The 19,060-nt window shown below is 39.4% G+C and overlaps 1 protein-coding gene across 5 annotated transcripts in view; it reads right to left on the bottom strand.

Annotated features, from left to right (window-relative positions):
- COBLL1 (cordon-bleu WH2 repeat protein like 1) overlaps positions 1-18,747 on the bottom strand; it is a 160,704-nt gene extending 141,957 nt beyond the window's left edge. For 3 of the 5 annotated variants that reach the window (XM_060152750.1, XM_060152752.1, XM_060152754.1), the window contains exon 1: positions 18,500-18,614. In XM_060152750.1, coding sequence (XP_060008733.1) covers positions 18,500-18,564 — 65 coding nt within the window. In that variant the 5' untranslated portion in view covers positions 18,565-18,614. Of the gene's footprint in view, positions 1-18,238; positions 18,268-18,499 lie in introns of those variants that run through there. The other 2 variants (XM_060152751.1, XM_060152753.1) reach the window with 2 other exon arrangements.
- Positions 18,748-19,060: the final 313 nt, after the last annotated feature.

Raw genomic sequence — 19,060 nt, 5'->3', positions numbered from 1 at the left:
AAAGCAAATCCAGGAAAACAAGTAAATAAGGCTAATTTAACTGTATTTTCTCTACTACAGGCTTTCAGTCAAGGGTGTGCTGGGTTAATTTTCAGACTATACCATCATGCTGCCACCAGAACCTCAAGAGGTACAATTTTACACTAGCTGGACAAATGTGCCCACCCACCTCCTCTGTACTAAAGGATACAGTCACAGCATCCCTAAGGGTGAAAGAGTCAGCAATTGGAGAGTCCTCTTCTCTTATCAATAACTAAAGTTAGTTTCTAGATTGCCACTTCATTCTACAGCATTTGTGGTAAAGAATAATGGCTCAATTTCTTGTTTATAGGAGGTGAAAGATCTTATTTTAATCTATGTGTAAAAAAAAGTTCTCTTCAGTATATGACAGCCTATGATTAGAATGGTGTCTCATGTCCCAACTCCCTCTTTTAAATAATGATGTTCTTGTGTATGATATTACAATTGAAAATTTTCAGTCACTGCATATCAGTCCTAACAAAATCAAAGAAATGCAGTTAGAGTTACTCTAATCTTATATCAGAGAAAAGTGAAATATTAAAAGGTAAGGCAATTCCCACAATAGTGAAGCGAGGAAACAGAATTACAATCACCTTGGTAGCATATTCCAAATCTCAGAGGGGGCATTTTTCTCCTTCAAAAGGGAATGTGATTTTCATTAAGATTAGTACCCATTTTGTATTCAACGTTCCAAGAACAACTTCGCTGCATCTGGCATGGGGACCTTCACAGGGGACTCAGGAAGAAAACCAACCCCATCACCCACTTCCTGGGAGAGGAAAATAAGAACAGGGTCCACCTCCTCACTCCATGTTTTCCAATTAGTGTAATAATGATGCCAGCATTACAAAAGGTTGTTTCCAACAAAGTAGGTAATATTTAAAATTTAAAAAAAAAGAAAAAGAAATGCCTAGCATGCGCTGGTGTTACTTCCATACTTTCATTCTGTGCTATCATCTTCTTCCACCAGGGAGAAAACTGAGGGCCAGTGAAAGGAAAGAAAGTGCCTAAGCCAGTGAGTGGCAGAGCAGAGATTCGGTTTTCCATTCCAGGTCTTCTGCTTCCAACTCCCTTCTACAACAGCTGCCTGTCAAGTGCTTATTCTGACTTCTGACTGGACTAGTTTTATTTGAAACCAAAACCAAATGCTGTTAAATGCCAGAGAGCCAAAATAAATGTTAAATGTACTGGTTCGCTGCATCAGACAACAGTAAGGTAGGCTGCTGAGTTAAATGGAGAGTATCAGAGTCGCTTAAAATGCTTTATGGAATGCTCTATCACCTGCCCATGCATTAAATGATCACTTTTTAGAGTTTTTTTTCAGATGAATTCTGGCTTAGAATTTCATCCTATTTTGGAACAGTGTAAAATGCCAACTTGTTGCCAAAAGCATTCTTAGAAAAAAAAAAATGGATGAACTTGTTTTCCACTATGATATTCACAGTTTTGGACCCATTTTGAAGTGTAACTCTCAAAAACACTGGGAGAAGGAGTACTCATACTGATTTTTCTTTCCTAGGTGCCTATTTGATGATGTAATTTCTTTCATTCACGATACCTCTAAATTCTCAGCCTCTTCGTTCATGAGCTGGAAGAATACACCCTGTATTTTTTTATCTTACTCTTCAGCTATTACTGTTCACGTCAAAAGGCTAATTTCTTCTACCGATAGAAGAACTGAATCAAAATAGCAAGGCTCTTGACAATTTAGATTTCAGTGTGTTGACACAAATAAGGAGAATTCTTATGTACTAATTAATCATATAATTAATGATTAATTGCTTTACTCCCAAAACCTGTAACTTATTCTATAAATCAAATGTCACTCAGCTATCATTATTCAAATAGGACTATTTAGGCTGCAAATAAAATACAGCACTTATGTCCTGTTATTCAATTCTACACACGAAGGCCAAAGTTTTTCTTTGCTGCAAGTTTGAGATGGAAGTGTCATTACTCAGAATTTTCACTTGAACTACTAACAAAACACATATTTCTTTCATAAATACTACTGCAGGGATTAACGCTGAAAGAGAATCTCAAACCAAGAATAGTTTTACAGCAGAATACTGAGAGATTTACAAAAGCACTTTTAAGGGTGTAGCCATTTGATGGGGTCTTAGCAATAATTCATTGATTGATGGCTGCAAAAATGAGTGTTAACTAGACTGTACACCTGTAACTTACATAATATTGTACATCAACTATATTTCAATTAAAAATATCATTGGAGGATTTCAAATAAAAGATGAATGTTAAGTACTCAGTTTTTGTGTAACTAAGCTTATACCACTCTAGTAGACAAATAATTTGCTGGTCTACATTCCCAACACTGACCTCTTGTTCAGGGTCACACAAATAATTCAAATAATACCCATCCATCCAATAACTGATCATTATGTGTCTAGGTATGTTCATGCATTAAACCCAGCAGTACACCCAAGAACAATATTTAAGAATATGGTTTCACAAAGGAAACCATCTCCAAGACAAAAAGACAACCTACTGAATGGGAGAAAATATTTGCCAATGATATGACCAATAAGAGGTTAATATCCCACATGTATAAACAGTTCACACAACTCAACATCAAAAAAAAAAAAAACCCAAACAACACAATTTAAAAAATGGGCGGGAGACTTGAATAGACATTTTTCCAAAAAAGACATACAGATGGTCAACAGGCACATGAAAAGATGCTCAACATCATTAATCATCACAGAAATGCAAATCAAAGCTGCAATGAGCTATCACCTCACACCTGCCAGAATGGCTATCATCAAAAAGACCATGAATAACAAACGTTTGTGAGGATGTGGAGAAAAGGGAACCCTTGTACACTGTTGGTGGGAATATAAATTGATGCAGCCACTGTGTAAAATAGTATGAAGTGTCCTTAAAACACTAAAAATAGAACTACCATATGATCCAGCAGTTCCACTCCTGGGTATGTAACAGAAGAAAATGAAAACATTAATTTGAAAAGATATATGCACCCCAATGTTCATAGAAGCGTTATTTACAATTGCTAAGATATGGAAGCAACCCAAGCGTCCATCAACAGATGAATGGATAAAGATGTGGTGTATATTTATATGTATATATATACATACACACACACACACACACACACACAAAATGGAATATTACTCAGCCATTAAAAAAATGAAATTTTGCTATTTGCAACAACATGGATGGACTTAGAAGCTACTATGCTTAGTGAAATAAGTCATATGGAGAAAGACAAATACTGTATGATATCACTTATGTGGAATCTAAAAAATAAAACTAGTGAATATAACAAAAAAAAAACAGACTCACAGATATAGAGAATAAACTAGTAGTTACCAGTGCGGAGAAGAAAGAGGGGGAGAGACAAGATAGGGGTAGGGGATTAAGAGGTACAAACTACTAAGCATAAAATAAATAAGGATATGTTGTACAGCACAGGGAATATAGCCAATATTTTATAATAACTATAAACGGAGTATAACCTTTAAAAATTGTGAATCACTAAGTTGTACACCTGAAACATATGATACTGTAAATCAACTATACCTCAATTTTTTAAAAAGGTTAAAAAAAGGGAAAAAAAAGAGGCAAACCAAGAGGAAAAGGAAATGGATAAAGTGCTATATGTTTTATGTCACATACAAGAATAATAGCATCCGCAAGGAACTCTACGGTCCAATATTTTCAGTAAGATTGAAATAATGTCGCAGTACATGATTAGTTAGTAATTTATCTTCAGTCATTTAGTGATCATCAAGTGTGTGCTAAGAACCACATGGAATTAAGAAGTGGGGGGGGACAGGGGAGAGAGAGAGAGAGAGAGAGAGAGAGATGAGGTTAACTCCAAGTTACTCAACCAGAAGTGAATCTTTATGCCCATGAAAACACATGTACAAAATTGTTCATAGCAGCTTTGATCCTAAGAGCTAAAAACTGTAAAAGGCCCGAATGTCTATAAATATAATAAAAAATATACTTATATAATGGAATATTACACAGCAGTGAAAAAGAATGAACTACTGTCAACTTTAAAAAAATGGATGAATCTCACAAGCATAATGTTGAACAAAGGAAACTAGACATAAAAGAATGATTTGATTCCATTTATATGAAGTTTAAGTATAAGAACAACTAATCTATTGTGATGGAGGTCACAATAGTGATTACCTTTGGGAAGTACTGCTGAAGAGAGCAAGAGGGGGGACTCTAAGCTGCTAGAAGTATTCCATATTTTGATCTGATTGGTGATTACATGTTTACATATGTATTAATACAAATTCATTGAGCTGTTTGATTTCTGCACTTTATGGTATCCAATTTTTTTAGTCCTATAAAATTTTAAAAAAATAATATGATCTCCACTTTTTAGGGTTTCACAATCTAGTTAATTTGATCAAACATATCGGGAATGAGTATTAGTACAATAGATTGTACACTGCTTAAAGGATACTAAAATGCCCTCGCACATATGGTCACCTTATCTTTGATAAAGGAGACAGGAATGTACAGTGGAGAAAGGATAGCCTCTTCAATAAGTGGTGCTGGGAAAACTGGACAGGTACATGTAAAAGTATGAGATTAGATCACTCCCTAACACCATACACAAAAATAAGCTCAAAATGGATTAAAGACCTAAATGTAAGGCCAGAAACTATCAAACTCTTAGAGGAAAACCTAGGCAGAACACTCAGTGACATAAATCACAGCAAGATCCTTTTTGACCCACCTCCTAGAGAAATGGAAACAAAAATAAACAAATGGAACCTAATGAAACTTCAAAGCTTTTGCACAGCAAAGGAAACCATAAACAAGACCAAAAGACAACCCTCAGAATGGGAGAAAATATTTGCAAATGAAGCAACTGACAAAGGATTGATCTCCAAACTTTATAAGCAGCTCATGCCGCTCAATAACAAAAAAACAAACAACCCAATCCAAAAATGGGCAGAAGACATAAATAGACATTTCTCCAAAGAAGATATACAGACTGCCAACAAACACAGGAAAGAATGCTCAACATCATTAATCATTAGAGAAATGCAAATCAAAACTACAATGAGATATCATCTCACACCAGTCAGAATGGCCATCATCAAAAAATCTAGAAACAATAAATGCCAGAGAGGGTGTGGAGAAAAGGGAACACTCTTGCACTGCTGGTGGGAATGTGAATTGGTACAGCCACTATGGAGAACAGTATGGAGGTTCCTTAAAAAACTACAAATAGAACTACCATATGACCCAGCAATCCCACTACTGGGCATATACCCTGAGAAAACCATAATTCAAAAAGAGTCATGTACCAAAAAGTTCATTGCAGCTCTATTTATAATAGCCCGGAGATGGAAACAACCTAAGTGTCCATCATCGGATGAATGGATAAAGAAGATGTGGCACATATATACAATGGAATACTACTCAGCCATAAAAAGAAACGAAATTGAGCTATTTGTAATGAGGTGGATAGACCTAGAGTCTGTCATACAGAGTGAAGTAAGTCAGAAAGAGAAAGACAAATACTGTATGCTAACACATATATATGGAATTTAAAAAAAAAAAATGTCATGAAGGACCTAGGGGTAAGACAGGAATAAAGACACAGACCTACTAGAGAATGGACTTGAGGATATGGGGAGGGGGAAGGGTAAGCTGTGACAAAGCGAGAGAGAGGCATGGACATATATACAGTACCAAACGTAAGGTAGTTAGCTAGTGGGAAGCAGCTGCATAGCACAGGGAGATCAGCTTGGTGCTTTGTGACCACCTAGAGGGGTGGGAGGGAGGGAGACGCAAGAGGGAAGACATATGGGAACATATGTATATGTATAACTGATTCACTTTGTTATAAAGCAGAAACTAACACACCATTGTAAAGCAATTATACTCCAATTAAAAAAAGAAAAAGGATACTAAAATGATCACTTAATAACAGCAAAGGGGAAGGAGAGGGAGAAATAAATCCAAGTATCCATCGATAAGGGACTGGTTATATAAATTATGTTCATCCCTACAAAGACATAATACACAGCTATGAGGGAAAAATAGAGCCCATTATGTAGTAAAATGGAATAAAAACCAAGTTATATTATTAAGGGAAAAACAAGGTACAAAGTACCACCAACTGTGTATAAAAGAGTAAGAAGCAATATGCATCCACACACCCATTTGCTCCTGACTGTAAGGAGATGCTCTGTCCAGTGGAGTAGCCACCAGCCACATGAGGCTTCTCAGCACTGGAGATGTGGCTGATGTGACTAAGAAAATAAAATTTAAATTTTACATAATTTATTTAAATTTCAAATCTGACAGTGGAAAATATTTTTGCTGGTAAAGACAACTTCATTGTTTTGTAGAATTAGAAGCATGTTAACCACTGCATCATATAATATATCATTTAAATTGAATTTTTTTTCTTTTTTTTTTTTTTTTGCGGTACGCGGGCTTCTCACTGTTGTGGCCTCTCTCCCGTTGCGGAGCACAGGCTCCGGACGCGCAGGCTCAGCGGCCATGGCTCACGGGCCCAGCCGCTCCGCGGCATGTGGGATCTTCGCGGACCAGGGCACGAGCCCGTGTCCCCTGCATCGGCAGGCGGACTCTCAACCACTGCGCCATCAGGGAAGCCCTTAAATTGAATTTTTAAATCTAGCTCCTAGAAAATTTAAAATTACATTTGTGGCTCACATTATATTTCCATTAGACAGCACTGGTACAGGGTATCCTATAAGGATTTGTAAGGACCGTAACATTTGATTGCCTCTGGGGAGAAAACCTGGTGAATAGAAAGCAAGGGGTATAGGGGGGAGATCTCTCACTATTTTGTCATTTTTCTCTTTTGAATTCTGTGCCATTTGAATATATTGCCTATTAGAAAAATAATGAATAAAATGATGTGACCTATAAAGAGAATAATTGTCATTGGCATAACTATCAATTCACTTTGGATGGAATCTCTCCCCTCAAAAAACATACATGGTACTTTTGAAGAGGTTATATACAGTTTGGGGCACAAAATGCTTTCTAATAACCTAAGATCACAGAAGTGCTTCACAAACTAATGGTACCAGAGTTACCAACTGAACATAAGAGATAAAGACTTCAAACCTCAAACTGCTAGTTTAGTGCCAGCACAGTCCAGCCATTTTGCACCACTGCCTCTTCCTCTGCAATCAGAGACTGTTCGTTCTGCTTTTCATTTTTCCATCATTGAATATATTTTGCCTGTTTTCCTGTTCCTTTCTTCACCTACATCCCCAAATAATAAAATTGTAATTATCTCTACATTTCCATTTAACTCAGCATGCATCTACTTGGCTAACCAAAGAAGGAAAAATGCCAGGAAAATTCTCCCCTTCACACCCATGAAATTTAATTTTTTTCCATAAAACAATAGTGTAAAAACATAAGCAGATCACAAAGGGCTCAAGGAAAAGGAGTAATGAGTATTATATACACAACTGAGATACACTTAATGTATTTAAATATAAAATTAAAAAATCCAAATTGCATACAAGATATTACCATTTCTCCCAAATTTTCCCATTTTAAAAATAAACACTTTGAACATTTTTTCTGCATTGACATAGCCAATTTTAGAACTTTAAATGCATATGGCAATGAAAACTGTCTCGTTAGCAGTGTTCATTTTAAGCTGGTTGGTTCTCTAGGGTTCAAGGAAGAAAAAAGCCTCCATTCTCAACTCCTAAAGGCTCCCCTCCTTTTCTCACATGCTCTCCTTCCACTTCCACAAGAATGTCTGACACAGGGCTGCATTGGTGAGTATCATTCTGAGGAAATGCCCCCAGGGTCACAGAGATAATGTGTGCAACTTCAGGCCCTGAGACAGGCCCTCACCAGTCACACAAATCACGTGCCGGAATGAACAATGATCACCAAAAACAGGGGCTTTGACTAGGTTTGAGAGCATGGCATTCTAGATAACCTTTAACTAGTAAAAGAAAATGGCTAAGTGCCAGAATTTTAAAAAATTGTTTATTAAAAAAAAATTGTTTCTTGACCGGAAATCTTATGATATCCCCTGTGAAGAACGGTAAGGGGTAAACATGTCGACAATGAAATTAAATAGCTACCACTGTACTACTCCCTGCCTCCTACACTGTGTGGGCCTTCAGCCATAGCCCATCACTTCTGAGTGCTCCAAGGCTGCTCCTTTAAAACCAATGGTACTTGGTATATTTTTGTGTTCAAACCATTACAATTATCTGTGGAGTTCCAGAAACTTGGTCTCTACCTTGCCTAGGTTTTACAGTGATACAAGGAAACTGGGAATACCCCAAATCCATGATATTCAAATATCCAATACTGCCAACTTCAACTTTGGACGTGCTTAATACCTGGAAGAATACGAAAATGATAGCGAATATTCATTCAACACCTTCAGGTAACTTTTAGAACTGCCACTAAATCGAGCTTGCATAATCTGCTTAGTGTCTGAATTATGAGTTAACTTAGTAACTATGAGTCCCACAAAAATAAAAGTCCCAGAGTGTTGCACACCAAATATATATATATATATATATGTATATATATGTATATATACATATGAAATGCTGAATTTGATTAGGAAACTCTAAAAATGCCTGTAAGTGTGTACATTCTGGGCTATACCGCTTATAAGCACTAAATTAGTTGGAAACACATTCCTTGGCTTCACAAAGTTACCACCACAAACTTCGGGACTACATTTTCTTAGCATCATCTAAGAGTGAATTTCCTATGTATTTCTACATACATACAGGATCACAAACAGATGAACAGATGATATGAACTACTCTTAGACATTACTCCTTTCAGACCAGACTGTATTTCAAAAATAATATATGGTAAACTAGAGTAAATTACAGGTTGGAATAGGTTCTAGATACAAAATTTGTCCTATTTAAATGTAAGGGAAAAAATCAGTATTATTTCCCCTTTCAGGTCACTAGTGTTAAATATTTTTTATTGAAACGAAGTCACACCTAACTTTCCTAGGTGGGGGGAAGTTCATAGGTAATAAACTAACACAGTCAAACTTACCCTCTTTTAGAGGAAGAGAAACTGAAGAAAGAAGACTGGTAGCCTAGGATCACAACCCAAAGTGTAAAAATTAGTTTCTTTCCACATGCCAACATTCTTTGCCACTTTCAGCTTTGCTCTCCTGAAGCAGAGCAAAAACAATTTTTGCTTTAAATTGAAGCATCTAATTGCTCTCTGGGAATGGGCACCTTATGTAGAAACAAAAGATAGGAAGAAACCACTCTCATAACCTGGTAGGACACTTCGCTCGGTAGTTTTGTGGCCAATGACTAACCGAATCATGAACACCTGAGAATAATGAAACTGTCTCAGACCACGAAACACAGATGCTGTCCTGTAAGACAGGGGCCCTGTCTCTTTCCTAATTCTCCTAGAGCAGGGATACCTGACTATCAGGCATAAAAAGAAGAGACAAAGAAAGGGCTGCTCCTCTCTCTGCCACTTCTACTTTGTGTATAACATGCATCCACTTTAGCACAAAGAAGATAAATCAATTCAATGGCTCTTATAATTATCTTGACTGTGGACTCAATTGGCCTAGAAACTACAGCACATACATCAGACATGGGAATGGCAAGGTGGCAGTCACTTTCAGATTTAGCAACTCAATTTCCTGTCCTTCCAGCACAACTGAACTGATAGATGACTGTAGCAGCTGTTAAAACTGGCTATTCCCCTTGGGGTTATCTAATACTCTTCACTTCCGTTTTTCCAGGGACAACAGCATGTGTGAATGTGCATGTAATAGCAGGTGTGCAGGTTAGAGAGACGAAAGTCCTCAAGGACTGGTGATAAATGGCCCACCTAGATTTGAGCATCTTAACTCTATTTCCTTACAAATATATATTGGTGTAAGAAGAGATGCTGCAATGGTAGGCTCAAAAGTGAAATGGGGGCTTCCCTGGTGGCACAGTGGTTAAGAATCCGCCTGCCAATGCAGGGGACACGGGTTCGAGCCCTGGTGGGGGAAGATCCCACATGCCACGGAGCAACTAAGCCCGTGCGCCGCAACTGCTGAGCCTGCGCTCTAGAGCCTGTGAGCCACAACTACTGAAGACCACGCGCCTAGAGCCCGAGCTCTGCAACAAGAGAAGCCACCGCAATGAGAAGCCCGTGAACTGCAGCGAAGAGTGGCCCCCGCTCGCCGCAACTAGAGAAAGCCGCGCGCAGCAACAAACAGCCAAAAAAAGAAATAATAATAAAAAAATTAAAAAGTGAAATGGTGTATTTAATTTTTAAAAATACAACAACATGTTGGGCTTCCCTGGTGGCGCAGTGGTTGAGAGTCCGCCTGCCGATGCAGGGGACACGGGTTCGTGCCCCAGTCCAGGAAGATCCTACATGCCGCGGGGCGGCTGGGCCCGTGAGCCATTGCTGCTGAGCCTGCGCGTCCGGAGCCTGTGCTCCGCAGCGGGAGAGGCCACAACACTGAGAGGCCCGCGTACCGCAAAAAAAAAAAAACAAAAAAAAACCATGCACACAAAGTAGTTTTAATCTCTCAAATTAATTACAATGAGAAACAATGCACTTTTTCCAATATATTATCGTTTAAAAAACATACTCTGATTCCTTTGGCATTCAACCCTATTTAAAATCAAGCTACAGCCCACACAAGAAAATCAGAATCATTATTTTAAAAGCACAACCACATTTTGGACCCAAACTATTGTATCTCAGGTTCTTTTTCAACCCCACTTCAGAGGCTTGCCTCTGAACCACTTTGGTTATTTTGCAAAATCAAATCCCACCAAATATGGATGGCATTTTCACTCTTTTAATTCCATCCAAAGTAATTTTCTACAAGCCTGAGGCAATTACAAAGGAAAACCTCTGTCCTATTAACCCATACTCTCTTTTATAAAGTGATTATTTATATTATCTCTAAAGTTCTGCTTTCAATGGAGGAGGGCATTCAATATGAAGGGAACAAGAATACCTAAAGGAAATGAAAATGAGGCATTCAGAGGTCATTTTTTTTTTAAAAGAAGATGTTGGGGGTAGGAGTTTATTAATTAATTTATTTATTTTTGCTGTGTTGCATCTTCGTTTCTGTGCGAGGGCTTTCTCTAGTTGTGGCAAGCGGAGGCCACTCTTCATCGCGGTGCACGGGCCTCTCACTATGGCGGCCTCTCTTGTTGCGGAGCACAGGCTCCAGACGCACAGGCTCAGTAGTTGTGGCTCACGGGCCTAGTTGCTCTGCGGCATGTGGGATCCTCCCAGACCAGGGCTCAAACCCGTGTCCCCTGCATTAGCAGACAGATTCTCAACCACTGCGCCACCAGGGAAGCCCCAGAGGTCATTCTTCTTCCTGCTCACCTAGCACCTCCATCCTCACTACCTCACAACCACAAACCTGAAAGTTTTGATGGGGCTACATTTTTTTCCTAGAGAGTAGAGGTTAAGAAAACAACTCAGTTCTGTAGTGTACTGTGCTTCCCACCAAATTCCTGAAGGCCTGCCTCTGAACTGTAAGCCTGAGCTAAGCTATACAGCACGAAAACGCACAGATATAATCAGGATATTGCCCAATACAGGGCACCACACATACAGGAAACCCAAATATCTTCATTTATTCCCTATGAAACTTGGAAATTATGAACTTTGTAAAGATGTATAACTATTTAAAATATGGTAAAAGTTACAAATAAGCTTTCTATGAGTTGAGCTTAAACTACTTCTCTTGCCATTGCATTCTTTGCTGTCGTAATGAGATGACCATCTCAATTAAAGCACTTTCTTTGTCAAACTACTCCACGATTCAACTACGCAGGTTTTTTTAATGTACAAAGTCAATAAATAGTTTTAACTTACTTAAATTTATAAACAGCAATGTGAACTTAAAGTATACGGGGGACAAAAACAAGCTCACTCTAGCATTTTTCTAAAGACTAGTCAGTCTTTGAGAGTCTTTTCTAAGGGATTCATTCCTCAGATACGAAGTTTGTATGCAAAACTGAAGACATTTGGCCCTTTATAAATAGTCATGGGAAACTTCTTTCTCCCATACTTTTAGTTTGTTTTTACTGTAACAGATGGGAAAAAAATTTAGCAAAGTCATAAAAAAAAGGTCTTCTAATAACTGTCACCCTAATGTTAGAGCACTAAAAGCTTAAGGATATGAAATATCTTTAAGAGCAACAACAAAAACTCTTGCTGAAAATTATAAAGACAGTTTGCTTAACTCATAAAATAGGTATAGGCCGAAAAAAACTAGATAGAAATTCCTTCTACCTTTGGTCCAGCTTCTCTCCCAGGCACATTTAGTTCTAAACACCTTAATCATATAATGACCAAATGACCAAAAATGACCTCAGTCATTTTTCATGAAAGTGTCTCCAGCACAAGTTTAGAACTTCTCTTTAAAATATATTCTGGGGGCTTCCCTGGTGGCGCAGTGGTTGAGAGTCCGCCTGCCGATGCAGGGGACACGGGTTCGTGCCCCGGTCCGGGAAGATCCCACATGCCGCGGAGTGGCTGGGCCCGTGAGCCACGGCCTCTGAGCCTGCGCATCTGGAGCCTGTGCTCCGCAACGGGAGAGGCCACAACAGTGAGAGGTCCGCGTACTGCAAAAAATAAATAAATAAATAAATAAAATATATTCTGATATCAAATCAATGTTAAAATTCTACACGGCTTGCCAACAAGCCAAGCCTAAGTCTTCACCTGGGGAATAAAAAACGACCACTAATCAGCATTCTGCAAAATCTCCTGCTATAAGAAATATCTTGCTTTATGCAAACAAAATATCATTTTGTTCTAATTTATATTGAAGTTCAATACTTATATGCCCCTCCCTGCAGTAAATAGATTTTGAGTTAAATAATCACTACTTCATTTACGAATTTCCTAAGTTGGCCCATGGGATCAGCAAACTTGTATATGGACAGACGGCAAATATTTTTAGCTTACAGGCCATAATATCTCTGCCTGGACTACTCAACTATAATATGAAAGCAGCCATAAACAATATGCAAATGAGTGGGTATGGCTGTGTGCCAATAAAACCCTTTACAAAGACAGGTAGAGGATAAGGGGTTAATATCCAGAATATGAAGAAAATTCCTAAAACTCAACAACCAAAAAAAGCAAACCCAATTGAAACATAGGGAAAGGACTTGAATGGACATTTCTCAAAAGAAGATATATAAATGGCCAATAAGCACATGATCTGATGCTCAACATCACTAATCATTAGGGAAATGCAAATCAAAACTACAATGAGATACCACCTCACACATATTAGGATGGCTGCGGTAAAAAAAAAAAAAAATAACAAGTGTTGGCACAGATGTGGAGAAACCAGAAGCCTTGTGCACTGTTTTGGGGAATGTAAAATGGTACAGCTGCTATGGAAAACAGTATGGCAGTCCTCAAAAAAATTAAAAATAGGATGACCATATGATCCAGCAATTCTACTTCAAAAGAATTGAAAGCAGGGTCCCAAAGAGATATGTGAACACCCATGTTCCTAGCAGCATTATTCACAACAGCTAAAATACAGGAAGCAACCTGTGTCCATTGACAGATAAATGGATAAGCAAAATGTGGAATGCTACTCAGCCTCAAACAGGAAGTAAATTCTGATATATGATACAACATGGATGAACTTTGTGGATATTATAATAAATGAAATAATCCAGTCACAAAAAGACAAACACTGTTTGATTCCACTTATATGAGGTAACCAGAGTGGTCAAAAATCATACAGATCAAAAGTAGAACAGTGGATGCCAGGGGCTGGGGGGAAAGGAGAATGGGAGTTAGTGTTCAATGAGTACAGAGTTTCAGTTACACAAGATGAAAAGAGTTCTGGAGACGGATGGTGATGACAGTTGCACAACAATGTTAATGTACTTAATACCACTGAACTATACACTTAAAAATGGTTAGCATGTTAAATTTTATGTAAATTATACCACAATTTAAAAAATTGGAGAAAAGAATAAAAGACAAACAGGTAGAGGGTCCATTTCAACCTTCTGGACATAGTTTGCTCAGCCTAAGTTTGCTGACCAATGAGCTAGGATACTGCATTTTAAGTCCTAAGCATATCCATAATATGCTTTTAAAGTTAATACCAAAGTACCACTTCTACACTAACAGCACCTTCCCTCCTTTTTCTTCCTGCATAGTTACAGATAGTTTTTTAAAATAAAGCTCTTAAGATCAGAATTTCTAGGCAATCTCCCAGTGCCTAGAAAAACGTGTTTTATATAAAATAAGGGCTCACAAGTTTTGACTAATTAATTACATAAGAGCAGTTGTCTCAGTAACATAAAGCTTGGCATTTATTATTATATAAATACAATTGGCACTTCAATAATAAGGTTAGGTGATAATGTTATTAAATTATCCTCTAACACATTCAAAGGACATTAGACTTTGAACAGAATATCTAGCACTGTCTTAATAAACAATTTCATTTTTCTTATTTGGTCAAAAATCCTACTTTTGAAATTAAGCTATAATAAATTTAATAGCTGCCTAAGAGCAAAAATAAGTACAGCTATGTCATAATGTCATCTGACAAAATGGCTGTCAGTTTACTATGTTAAATTAAATCAACCTAAACACATGAAAATGTTAATTATGACTTTAAAGAAATAATTAAGTTCCTTTTAAATGCTAGGCATTGGGGTTTTTTTATATGCATTTGATTTTGTAGGAGTTTTTTTAATACACTATAAATATAATTTTAAGAAGAATCAAGACAATGCATCTATAAAGCCTCTTTAAATAATCCATTCAGTATAATCCATGGTAGCAAACATCCTGGGTAACAGGCCTAGTGATGAAGAGCACAGGTTTGGGTATCAGACCTTGTTTCTATTATTCTTGCATCCCTTAGTGTTGTATGGCCTTGAGTGTGTTAATTAAGCTCTCTGAGCCTCAGTTCCAAAATCATAAAATGGAGTTAACATACTTCCTCAAAAAGGAGTAAAAAAAAAAAATTTTTTTTTAAACAGTACCGTAGAGCACCTAAATGGAATCTTTCAAAAGGCAAAATAAAGCTGAAAGTTAGTCTTGAGTTTCCTAAAAATGTTAAATAGCAGCCTCCATTCCATTTATGGCTTCATCTCCTTCTCAGCTGGTGATACCGACTTAATCAATGGTTCTCAGATCTGGCTGCATATGAGAATCACCTAGCAGCATTTTAAAATTCTCCATGCCCTTGTCCCCTACCAGGCCAATTAAAATTAGAATAGGTAGGAGTGTGAGAGCATGGGTATTTGTTTTAAAAGATACTCAGGTGATTATGTTAAAACCTCAGCTAAGGCATTCAACTTCTAAGTAGCCAGTAAATGTTAGCTAACAAGAACTCAGTTTATACAATCAGTACAACTTTAGAACCAATAATGTATCCAAATAAAAGCTTAAGAAAGCAGCTGCTAAATCATTTCTTAATTTTTACTATGCCTTCAATTAACTCCATAGTTACAATTCTGCAAAATTATAAAGAAATAGGCTTTTATACCTGAACCATGCCTGATAATTTGTTTCAGAATCAAAACACTAAGGTGCCTCAAAGCAAGGTCAACTACACTTTTGACATTTAAATTTCAAAGAGTTAAAAATATACATCTCGGGACTTCCCTGATGGCTCAGTGGTTAAGAATCCACCTGCCAATGCAGGGGACACGTTTGATCCCTGGTCGGGAAGACCCCACATGCCCCGGAGCAACTAAGCCCATGTGCCACAACTACTGAAGCCCGCACGCCCTAGATCCCATGCTCTGCAACGAGAAGCCACCGCAATGAGAAGCCCGTGCACCTCAATGAACAGGAGCCCCATTTCGCCGCAACTAGAGAAAGCCTGCGCGAAGCAACGAAGACCCAACGCGGCCAAAAAAAAAAAATTCTACCATTAAAAAAATATATGTGTGCGTGTGTTTTGGCAAGTAAAAACACCAGCACTAGTAGTTCTAAAGATAATGTACTCAGCTGAAATTTATCATATTGTGGTCTGGAAAAGATTAAAAGCAATTAGTGCAATGAACTCGGCAACTAACATCCTGGGTTTTCCTTCAGGTTTTGCCACTAATTTGCTCTGGGCCTTCTGTAAAAATCACTGTGTCTGTGCTTCAGATTCTCATTTGTAAAATAAGGAGTTGCACTAAATTTCTTTAAAATGACATGTTACAAGGATGTAAAAGTTGGAAAATTACATACAGACGGGTTCTTTAGAGCAGTAATATCCAAGGATAAGGTCTAAAGTAGGCCTCATAGGCTATTAATGAGTCATGATTTAATTAGTTTTATAGTAAAGAATTTACTTTCCAAACCTAACATTTTATTATAACATATTGATTGGGACTGCTCCCTGCCACCTCCCAAAACCTTATATCTAGGATAATTCTTGTTTCCCACAATTAAAACCTTTTTAATGTTCTGGGGTTTTGAGAAAAAGAACAACAGTAATGTTGAATAATGAATATTCAACAAATATAATAGGCACTTGGGATATGCCAAAGGGACAAGACAGACAAGTGAAAGAAGACAAAGTAGAGAAGTAATTTTTTATGTTTATACCTTTCAGATATTGTTAACGTCTCTGAATAATGCAAAGTAAAATGATACGGGGGGGTTATTTCAGATAAGATGTTGAAGCATTTTTCCACGTCTCTCCTTAAATTTGGAGAGGGAAGAGCAAATTTCTAAAAAGTATTTTCCTCATATTTGAGAAATTAGATAAAGCAGTTTTGTACATTCTTTTGAAGCAAAGAATTTCGGTTTAACCTTTAAATCCTCAAAAGTAAAATCCAAAGCGTCTTACTATAGTTGTGCTTATCACTAGAAAGCTCTTTCCGTTTCCTTCATGTCAGAGCCATCTGTTCTCACCTATTTTACTCACAAGTATTATATGATTTCTAAACACTCAAGTGTATTCGTGTATTTTGTGTATGTGCATATGCTGGGTTCTTTTTCTTTTCTTTTCAAATAGTACCTAATCTAATCCATTTTTAAATCCACCAGTCTAATACTATCTTATTTGGGGGTACCTGAGTACATTTCAGTATTCCTGCAGCTCCATTTAGAGGTCCATGCTTTTATAATTAATATCTTCCTGCCAATGTATTTCTTTCCTCATACATCCTAATGTGATAATATATGAAAGAATATATGATAATATCTAAGTAATGAAAAAACTGGGGAAAGAATAGAAACGGAAGTCAACAGAAATATGGCTATTTGCAGAGGGGAGAAGATAACTAACTGGAACAAAATGAAAGAATTAATTCATACACTACGTGTTTCCTCTACGTAAGCATTATACTAAATATCTTTTATATTAGTCATGTTGCTTTGAGACTTTTCCATGTTTCCTCTAGACATCTGCCAATGTTCGCATGGTCTCTGATGAATAAACATGCTGTGACTTGCTTCTAAAGAAACGTGTGTCATGTTCCAGGGAAAAATGACTTCTCTACTCTCAAATCAGGAAGACTGTACAAATCTCATTCATTAGCTACAAAGTCGCTTTTTCCTTAACGTTTCTTTTCTGAAATGTTCATATTCTCTTGAGTGCATTTCTATGCTTGGATTAACTATCAGAAAAGAAACTGAGTTGGGGGAACACTTGTAGGAAAAAGTTACACTTCACCAAAGGGTTTTCCCACTTCAGGAGCTCAACTAGCGCCCATGTTAAGCCTTCACTGTTTACCAAGACGAAGGTTATTTTCAGGTTCTTCCCATCTCTTGCAGAACTACCTGTTCTCATTACTATTTACCCAAACGCTTAGCAAGGTGATTATTAGCATATCTGGCAGGAAGACGTGCTGCATTTAATATTAACTCACCATGTGACAGCCCCTTCCACTCCAATCTCACCTAAACATGTGAGGATACGGTAATCGTGTGTTGGCGGTCTGACTCTGCACTAGGCTTTGGCACTAGCAATTGGCCACAGACAATCAGAGGCGCGCACCCGGCCGTGTCCCGGAACTGTCATGCGGGCTGACAGCTGTCACACGTTCCTGTCGCCCTCCACCCTCTCGCAGAAAGCCCCTTCCTTACATTCACCTTGACACTCCACCTGCTGGGCCTCATCCACCGGCCAAGAAAACTGTTTTCCCCTTCCCAGGAGCTCACTAACAGGTATCGTCCCGCCGCTCGCCCAGAGCCCCAACAAGGGGCCCTTTGTTACCATTTTTGCTCCCGGACTCCTTACCCAATTCCTGGCATTCAGCTGCCCTTGAGCAACTCGGAGCAGCCCCGGTAGGAAAGCAATCAAAAACTACCCGAGCCCCCATCCCGGGCGGCCTCCTAGGAGGCCGGGAGGAAGCAGCCTCGTCGTCCGCGTGTTCTGCGGCGGGTGAATCTGGCCGCCGGCGGGGTGGCGACCTGCCAGCCAGGTGACCGGGTGGAGGCCCGGCTGCCCTCGCCCTCGCCCTCCCCAGTGAGCGGCGGTGGAGCGGCGCTCGAGGCTTACCCTGCGGGGGTCGCCGGCGGGAGCGCCGCCGGGACGTCCTGCGCGCGCTGGGCTCGGCCGTCCATCGCCCTGCGGGGCGCTGCGCGGGCTCCGGCTGCTAGGCGGCGCGTCACTGCTGGAGTGGGAGAGGCCGGCGGGTCAGGGCGGGACGCACGCTTTCCCGAGGCCTGAACGGGGCTGGCCGCGCGTCAAGAGCCCGCCCGAGCCGCCCCTAGCCCTGGACCAACCCGCCCGCCTCCCGGGTGCGCTTCCACCTGCGGGCCCGGCTCCCAGCCCGCGGGCAGCGCCGCCGGAGGGTCTACCGGCTGCCGGGAGCCGCGGCGGCTGGAGGCGGCGCTGCAGCCCCCGCCCCGTGGGGTTACTGGGTAGCCATTTGGCGCCTCTTGGGGAGGGAGCGGAGCTACCCAGGCTGGAAGGAGGAGGAGCGGGGCGAGGGGCGAGGCGCACAGGCACAGCCGCCAAGGCGGCAGCGCGATCCCGAGCTTCTCAAACAAAACGCCCTGGGAAAACTTTTCGCAAAGAAAAGTTGGGAGGGCTCCTTTCTCTTTTCCCACCCAGGGC

The sequence above is a fragment of the Lagenorhynchus albirostris genome, chromosome 6 (genome assembly GCF_949774975.1).
Source record: "Lagenorhynchus albirostris chromosome 6, mLagAlb1.1, whole genome shotgun sequence".
Classification (NCBI taxonomy): Eukaryota; Metazoa; Chordata; class Mammalia; order Artiodactyla; family Delphinidae; genus Lagenorhynchus; species Lagenorhynchus albirostris.
The sequence above is the reverse complement of the archived record's forward strand: the minus strand, read 5'-3'. Positions and strand labels throughout refer to the sequence as shown.